The sequence below is a fragment of the Mus caroli genome, chromosome 18, assembly GCF_900094665.2.
Source record: "Mus caroli chromosome 18, CAROLI_EIJ_v1.1, whole genome shotgun sequence".
In the NCBI taxonomy this organism is placed as follows: domain Eukaryota; kingdom Metazoa; phylum Chordata; class Mammalia; order Rodentia; family Muridae; genus Mus; species Mus caroli.
In genome coordinates, this window is record NC_034587.1 from 2,892,752 (window position 1) to 2,901,938 (window position 9,187).

General features: G+C 40.5%; 1 protein-coding gene across 1 annotated transcript in view; it reads right to left on the reverse strand.

Annotated features, from left to right (window-relative positions):
- Kif5b (kinesin family member 5B) overlaps nucleotides 1-6,643 on the reverse strand; it is a 35,466-nt gene extending 28,823 nt beyond the window's left edge. Inside the window, exon 1 of the mRNA XM_021150222.2 lies at nucleotides 6,099-6,643. Coding sequence (XP_021005881.1) covers nucleotides 6,099-6,224 — 126 coding nt within the window. The 5' untranslated portion in view covers nucleotides 6,225-6,643. The remainder of the gene's footprint in view (nucleotides 1-6,098) is intronic.
- Between the last annotated feature and the right edge of the window lie 2,544 nt (nucleotides 6,644-9,187).

Sequence of the window (9,187 nt, forward strand, 5' to 3'; positions counted from 1 at the left end):
CTGTGTAGCCTTGGCTGTCCTGGAACTCACTTTGTAGACCAGGCTGGCCTCGAACTCAGAAATCCGCCTGCCTCTGCCTCCCGAGTGCTGGGATTAGTGTTCATTTTTAATACTAATATTACTTTGCAAATAAGAAAAATAGAATTTGACAGGCATAAAAACTGTTGTTAATGACAAAATTAAAAGAGAACTTCCATCAATTAAAATTCAGTCCTCTTTCAATAATTCCATTCAGCTTTTCATCCTTTCCTTTAACAAATATTTATGGAATGCAGATGCCATGATGACAAAGACAGATTCTGTTTTAGTGGAGCTTAAATTAACAGTGAGATACACATGGCACAATTAAGTGACCACAGTTTAACTACATACTGGAAGAATACACTAGAGGATAGCACAAGAGTGTGTCAAGACAGTCTTAGAAAAAGCAGCTGACTCACTGGCCCTCTTCAGTATTAGCCAGGAAGCCAGTTGGGGTTAATGTGAGGAAGTAGTGTAGGCATCGATAAGACGTTTAGGAGCCTGCAGTCAAAAGAAGCTTATATAACATTCAAAAAACAGAGAAGTCAAGTCTGAAGTGTCAGGAGCAAGGATCAAATGCAAATGTCAATACAGTGAAAAGGGCATCATATTTTGTAGATTATTTTTTATTATCTACGTAATTTTTTTTAAGTTCATCGAGATGATTCACTGGGTAAAGGAGTCTGCCAAGCATGACGACACATAGTCAACCCCTGGTACTCAGGTAGGGGGCCTAGTAAGCACTCAATGATGTTAAAATCATATGTTCCCTAGAGTCACGACTGCTGTATATTTGGAGATCCAATTTTTTCCTTTAGGAAAAAACCAGGGAGCGGGCAAATTCATACTTAGACCTTCTTTTCCTCTTTTTAGAAGGTCTGATCTAAATAATTACATTGTTCCTGCCAATGTTGAGCCCACCTTAAAAATTAAATCTTCTTAGACTCACTGACAATTCTGCTCTACTTGATTGCTTCTTCTTCTTTTCCAATCTTACCTTTGAAGTCAATGCTCTACTACTACTGACTCATACCTCTGGTAGTAATCTCACCTTTGTTACTGGGTATTTTTCAATTCACAACTACCTTTCCTTGAGGTATATATATTTTATATTCTATTTTTTTTAATTAAAGAATTAAATTACATTTAATTTGCATATGTGCTTATACTGCACACACACATTAAAGACAACTTGGAGTAGTCAATACTTTTCAACTACTAAAGATGTTCTATATATTGCAGTATCAAATAGTCAACTAAAACTTAATTCCTTATTTAAAAGTAAACAAGAACATCCATCTCATTGGTAAGTAAAATTGTGTTCATCTTTAAAAAGTAGTATCACAAAGAAATGTCTTAAAATAATTTTATTATCAGTAAATGTCCAATATTTTATATACTCATATACTGTAAGCAGCGTAAGACTATGCTTATTACTTCTTAGGCAAGTAAGGAAAGTTTAAGAAACCCTGTTCTTAGCCGGGCGTGGTGGTACACGCCTTTAATCCCAGCACTCGGGAGGCAGAGACAGGCGGATTTCTGAGTTCGAGGCCAACCTGGTCTACAGGACAGCCAGGGCTATACAGAGAAACCCTGTCTCGAAAAGAAAAAAGAAAAAAGAAAAAAGAAAAAAAAAAACCAACCAACCAACAACAAAAAAAAACACAACCTGTTCTTATGGCTACTTATCCCAAACCTTGTCTTTTTCCCTGCTCCTTTCTACAAGTCTAGTCCCCTTGCAATTGGTGGTCATATGACCCAGTTCTGCATCATGTAAAGAGGTTATCTGCAAGCAGGCCTCAGAGAAGTTCTTACTTTACCAGTTATTCATGGAATCAAATCTGGAGCTGTAGTACTCATCTTGAAATCTTAACTATTATAATCCAAAGCGAGCAACTAAGCACGACAGACTGTAACAGTCAGGGTCTTGGAAGCAGCAGCAATGTGAGCCTGTTTCTAAAATTTCTATGGTATGAGAAACACAGCCTTTAATTTATTTAAGCCCCAGTTGTTTCCCCTCAGCAACTGCAAGAATGACTTCATTTGGGCACCAATTTCAAGTGGCATCAATTTTGATTATTCTCAAAGCATCCCTTTGTTAACATGCTACTAACACATTAACATTCAATCCCAAAGGTGCAGGTCTTTAAAAAGACAATTTGTTCTTTTATTTATTTCACAAAGCATTCTTTTTGGATTGCAGTTCTAAAGTATTAATTGGGACTGGAAAGATGGTTCAAGAGTTAAGAACACGGGCTGGTGAGATGGCTCAGTGGTTAAGAGCGCCGACTGCTCTTCTGAAGGTCCCAAGTTCAAATCCCAGCAACCACATGGTGGCTCACAACCATCCATAACAAAATCTGATGCCCTCTTCTGGAGTGACTGAAGACAGCGACGGTGTACTTACATATAATAAAGAAAGAAAGATTAAAAAAAAAAAAAGAGTTAAGAATACCTCCTATTGGTCTGAGTTCTGCTCCTAGCATAAGCAATAGTTCTAACTCTACCCCCTAGGAATCCAATGCCCTCTCCTGGCCTCCACGGGGACCCCAATGCATACATGCTCATACATTCAAACTCACAAACACCCCAATAAAAATAAATCATTCATTTTACTATGTAAGTCAAATGTTGTCACTAAACATACTGCCTAAAGTTACTATACTAACTGAACCTGGCTTCCTAGGGAGAAAGCAAGACCTTGAGAATGAAAAATCCATAATTAAGAAAGCCTACCTAACAGGTCTTAAATTTTTTCAATTCATTTTTTGACTTGAAATACACATTACACAACCTATAATTCTATGTGTTTTCAAAATTACTCTATTTTATAAACTCTAAGTCACAAGATGCATCCATATCTGACTTAGCCTTCAAAAGATAAATCCAAGGAATGAGTTTAACTAAACTACATGACACCTTAGACTTCTTGAATGACTGCCATGTGAGATTGTATAGACCAAACCAAATTTGGTCATGAAGCAGGAATATGCTACTGAGAGGCATTCTGAATAGTGGTGTTTCACTGCACTGGGTTTTTCTTAAACACTGAGGTGAGGAGGACTCCTTCTTTTTCAATTAATCAAAGCTTAATATCAAGCCAGTACTGACTTGTAAGTACAAGTTGTGTTTTGTTTGAGGCAAGGAAAGGGAAAAGATAATCTAATTAAGTTTTAATTCCTTCTAATGTCAATGAATTATAGCAAGCTGGCTTAGGTTCTGCAGCCTGAACAATATACCATATAAGGAACTATGACTAAAAGACATTTAACCCTGCACACGCTGATGCAGAAATACTTCTATGAACTTTTTTGCTTTGAGGTTTTCACTTTCAGTAAGTTCAGTGGAACACATAGATATTCATTTTTATTTGCTCTCTCTCTCCTTGTTTTGTGAGCTCTCTAATTGAAATAGGCTATTTTGTATTACTTAAAGATTTTCAGGGAATAATTTGTTTCACTCAGTGTGGTAGCATTTCTGGCACTTTACCAAGCACTTATATCACAAATAAGACTAAAAGCTACTCAAATCATGCATAACTCTGCAAGATCAAAAGACTTGCCTACCAGAATGCCATGTTATATTAAAATCGGTTCTGAGGATAACAGGAACAATTTTGGACAGAATATTAAAAGCTAAACTTAGAAGAAAAGCGGACTCCTTAATTATTTTCTATCTGAATAGTGATTATGATTACCATTCAGTCGACATTATAGACAAACACATTTAAGCTTTAAATTTTGATTTAACTTAAAGATAATGAACAAAATACCTAAATATCCTATCTAAAACAATCTAGTTTTACATGCTGTGCTGCTTCAATTCTCTCCTAAACTATTTCTAATGTATCATGTTTATGATTCAATAAAATGAATAAAATAAATCATGTTTTACAATTTTTTTCAATATGTTTCTTGGACATGGAGACTTTCATTTCATTCCTTAAATCCCTGTATAAGTCACCAAATAGGCTTTTAAAATTCACTAAAAATTGAACACAAAGACCCAAGCATATAAATACGGATAATACATGTAAGAAATCAATTCCTAAAATAGGGGATGAGATATATTAAATATCTTTTTAGTGTCCTCAGTGTTTCCTGTGGCTTTATAATAATGTACTTTCCCCTATACTTTTTGTTCATCATCTACCCTAAGTTTCTATTCATCACTTAAACTTATTTGTATTACTTACAGAAATTTTGAAACAGAAATTATGGCAACTTTTTCCAAAGGAAAGGATCTAAAATAAATGTGTTTTCTGTAGTGGTGGCTATCTTTTGTTTCATGTATTATGGCTACAACTCTCTTGTCTCAGGCTCACCAGTGCTATGATTACAAGAATGTAAGCCACCACAACTTAACATATTTTGTAAATCCTGAAATTTGGCATTCCAAGCAAAAGAAATCTTAGCAATATTTACAATTTTTTTAAACAAGCACAAAAACTCAGAGAATTAAGACCATCTTAATACAAGTGACAAATGAAATATAGCTAAAGCTGAATAATCATAGATGGGAAGGAATAAGTAGCCTCAAATTTGGGGACTAATAGTGGAGTTGAAACCTGGTAAGGACTGCAGGCACAACATACACCCAACCACCTTCCACTCTATCCTCTGTGCTCTAAAGAACAGGATTCCTATGCTCAATTAGCATCCCTTCTTTACTATGATGTCTTGTATACAAGAGCATCTTGAGGACTTAACAAAGAACTAGCCCGGCAGTGGTGGTGTTGCCTTTAACCCCGACTCTCAGGAGGCAGAGGCAGGCGGATTTCTGAGTTCAAGGCCAGCCTGGTCTACAGAATGAGTTCCAGGACAGCTAGGACTATACAGAGAAATCCTGTCTCGAAGAAAAAGAAAAAACACAACAAAACAAAACACCCCCAAAGAACTGGCCTGATAGTCGGGGTTGGTGATCCGATATATATATATATATATATATTTGCCTACCAAAACCCTGCCGGGAGGATATAGTACTAACATTCAATTTCCGAAAACTGAACTTTGGAAGCCTTCACATTAGCACACCCACTAGAGAACTTTAGTACTATCTTCAGGCTAAAATGTTTTCACTCATCAATGGCCAGTCTCCTGTGACCTCTCTGCCCTATTTCTAAATTAAGTAGCGCAAACAATGTACTAAATATAGATTACTACTCAAGAACAAACAATTTCGAGTAAAAACTGACATTAACAATCAAATCCTAATAGCAATACCCATGGCATCATCACGAATGATGAATTTACTTGTTAGTTTAGTTCTGTATACTGAGGCAATCTTATCCAGTCACTTTTAATCTTGAGCTCAGAATGCTGAGAACCTGCAATGCTAGATATAAAAACCCTTTCAAGTTTCTCAAATAATAATCAATCAGCTCAGTTACATTTTACACTACAAAGGAGTATGTGCTACCTCTCAGATTACCATAATCAATTTCCTTCAAGATAGACTACTAACATGAATCTAGTAACAGTGATTCAAGCCCCATTGTAAGGTCTTTACAACACTATGTCTCGGCTATAGCGATCTTTCCTACAATGTTAAAATACGGTAAAGAATGAAATTCTAGATCTTTCTGACACTTATTTGGCCCAATCTAAATCCACTTATGACGTTAGAGAAAACTCTAATTTCAAAGAAAAGCCACTAGTTCTTTTTACAGGCTCCAATTTCCCACTTATTACATGGAAAGTCGAGAGGGAGACCATTTAAGAAACAAGCATATTATTTTACACACACACACACACACACACACACACACACACACACACACGGATGAGCGTGCACTAAACCAGCTCCTGGGACACAGCCTCCAGAGCCCCAGGTGGGGGAGTGTCCAGAATGAGAAACAAGACACCTCCCAGCTGCCAAGCTTAGCACTGGGGTGGGGGTGATCCTCGAACCGTCGCGGAGTCGCCTGAACACTGCTCCTTCCTCCCTGGTCGTCTGAACCCGCAAACCCGGCTCGGGAGAGCGAGCACTCCCTGCTTCTCTGGGCTTTGCGACCCGCCTTGTCCCAGAACTCACCGTCCTGCCCGACCCCACGTGACGTGGGGACAGGGGCCACTCACCGCGATCATCACCGTGTCTTCTCCCTGGAATTTGGCGACGTACTTATCGCCGCGGTTCACTTCAGATTCGTTGAGAGGTCTGAAGCGACACATCACTTTGATGTTGCACTCCGCCGGGTCCGCCATCTTTCTGGAAGCCTGGACCGCAGGCCGGGCGCCTCTCCAAGCCGCTCAGTCTTGGGGTAAGCGAAGGGAGCCAAGAGGCCGGGGTCGCGAGGACCGGAAGGTCCGGGCTCCGTAGCGCCGCGCACCCCGGGCAGCTAGAACGAAGCGCTGTCGCCGGCAGCCTGCGCCCGAAGTTCACTTCCGCTCCATCATGGCGGCCAAGGCGGCGGCGGCGCCCACAGAGCCTCAGTGCTCCTCGGCGTCTCCCTCACCGGCCTCCACAGGCTGCGGGGGCCGGCGAGCGGCTCTTTCTTTTGTTTTCGGGAAGGATAGCCGAGGCCTACGGCTCGGCCCACTATCCTGTCCCGGCAGCTCGCCGGCTTCCCGGCCAGCTGACGCGCGCACCCTCCAAAGGCCTTAGTGCCCAGGCCGGCAGCAAGCTGGGCGGGCGGGAGGAACACTGCGCAGGCGCGGGGCGATGCCCAGCAGCCAATCCTAGCCCGCGCCGGGCCGCCGATTTTGGCTGGCTCCACCCAGCTGCAGGTTTGGGGCTTCAGATCGAGTTTTCCTGCAAGTTGAGTAGCGCCAAGGCCGCTGCAGAATTCCTCAGAGCACCAGAAGGTTTACTTATCTTTTTCTTTGGAGGAGTTTGTTTTAACCACTTAATGGTGGTGTTCAACTTAGTATAAGACCAGATCCCTAAAAAAGAAAAGTGCTTTCATTTTGGCCTTAGAGAAAAAAAAGAAAGATTACTGATGCAACCTTGGGTTTTATTTTGTTTCTGTTTTAAATCGCTTTGCCAAAACCGGGGAGATTTGAATTAAGGGCGGGGCATGGCCCGGGAGCATCAGTAACGCACCCCGCCCTGCGAGCCTGGGAGCTTTATTCAGACATAACAAAGAAAGGGGAAGCTTCTTTCCAGTAATGAAAAAAGTTTCCCAAGCGATCCGGAACAGCTAGGTGGGATAGGAGAAGAACCTCCCCTCACGTGTCACCTTTAGCTGCCCAGGGCTTGACATCACACAGGTGAGCCACAGTATCCCAAAGGTATTTGGTAAATCTGAGTTCCCACTTCTCCGACCAATGGGAAACTCCACTTAGCTGCAACACCAAAGGATTGATGTTGCAGCCCCAGATCCTTACCAATGTCTTTAAAGGCCTAGATCGCCTGTTCACAACCTGTGAGTCACAACCTCTTTGGGAATCGCATATCAGATTTTTTTTATATTACTATTCATAACAGTAGCAAAATTACAGTTATGAAATAGCAGTGAAATAATTTTATGCTTGGGGATCACCATAACATGAAGCATATTAATGGGTCTCAGCGTTAGGAAGGTTAAAGACCACTGACCTAGATTGATATGTGTGGATTACATACCTAAGAAAACCACTCCTGGGGCTAGAGTTGGAACTCTGGTAGTGTGTTTGCTTAGAAAGCAGGAGGCCCTGGCTTCAACCACCCCTTGCACTTCAAAAATAGATGACTTAGCATTCCCTTTTCAGAAGATAAATACCACAAAAACTCTATGCGGAAATGGCTCTGAGGTTCTGCAAGGAAAACCTTCAGTGACAATAAGAAACCTTTCTTCTGGTTTCCAGACTGTGCTGGGTAAATGAATGGTGGGACTATGGACACCTCCCTGACCCCTGAGTTTGCTGGAACATTCTAGCACCTCTAGAAACAAATAGATCCAGCTTGATTGGCTTTCTGCAATGGAGAAGAGCTCAATTGCAGGGGAACAGTGGAGAATCTTAGAAATAAAGAAAACAGGGGCATTATCACAGGCCTTGGAAGTGTGAAATTTGGATAGAATTTAAATGATCCAGTGTTCTGAGACGCTCCAGGCAAGGCAGAGCGTCATCCATCAGGTCTGGATAACAGTGGGCTAAGGTACCATGTCCTTGAGCATGACAAAGCACCTATGTGGAATACTGTCCTGGGAAGACTTTTTTTTTTCCTGAACTCTTTTGAATTGAAGGCTGTTTTGCTGTTTCTATCCTTCAGACAAGAGTGGAAGGTGTTCTTTTTGATGATATTTGGAACCATGGTTTTGGGTAGTTCATGATTTTAGAGAACAAAGTTTTCAGTAAGAAGTGGAGAATCAGTGTGAAGAGGAATTGGCCATAAATGCTTTCTGAACATAGCATGTCCTTGAGAGAGAGATCTTTTCCTGCTCTGTTTGTATCTGCTCTATGTCTATTATTAGCCCAGGATACTGAGAATTTTTTACTTTGTTGCCTCTTCAGTTCTATTATTTTTCATCTTATTTCTTCATCATTATCTATATCCTGTCATCTTTATCTCTAATTTCAAAAGAATCTAGTCCTCTTTCTGAGAAGTAGGTTTTTTGTTTACATTCTAAATTCTCCAGTACCTGCCTCCTGCCAGTGTCAGCTTCTGTAGTTGCCTCCTCTTCCTTCTTCCTTTCCTCCTCCTCCTCTCTTGGCACCTCCTTCCTCTTCCTTTTTTTTTTTTTTTAACATACTTTAAGGAAAAAAGGAGACAAATGTGTGCCCTTTTGTAATCTAGAACTCAGGAGGCTGAGATAGAAGGATTTTGAGTTCAAGATCACCATGGTATACATAATGAGTTCCTGGCCACTTGAGATAGATAGATAGATACCCTATATCAAACAAACAAACAAAAAACTATAAACAAAACAAAAAGAAAGCCAACAATAAAGATAAGACCCTCATTGATTTCTTTGACTATTAACCTATTATCAAAGGTTAAAAAAAATCATAAGCTACTGCAGTTGGAAAGGAACCCATAGTGAACTGAACTCTGGTTTATACTGAGATAATTAGATGTTTTTAGGTTAAAATAGAGGAGCATTCCCAAGAGGTAACTCAGAAGGCTGCATAGGTATGGGAACAAAGAAGGAAGATGAATGAACCTGAGAGGGACACTCTGGGATACTGCCCTGAGCAAAAGATTCAACAATGCCTCAGGCCTTTCAACCTTCGTGTCTTAGTTAGGG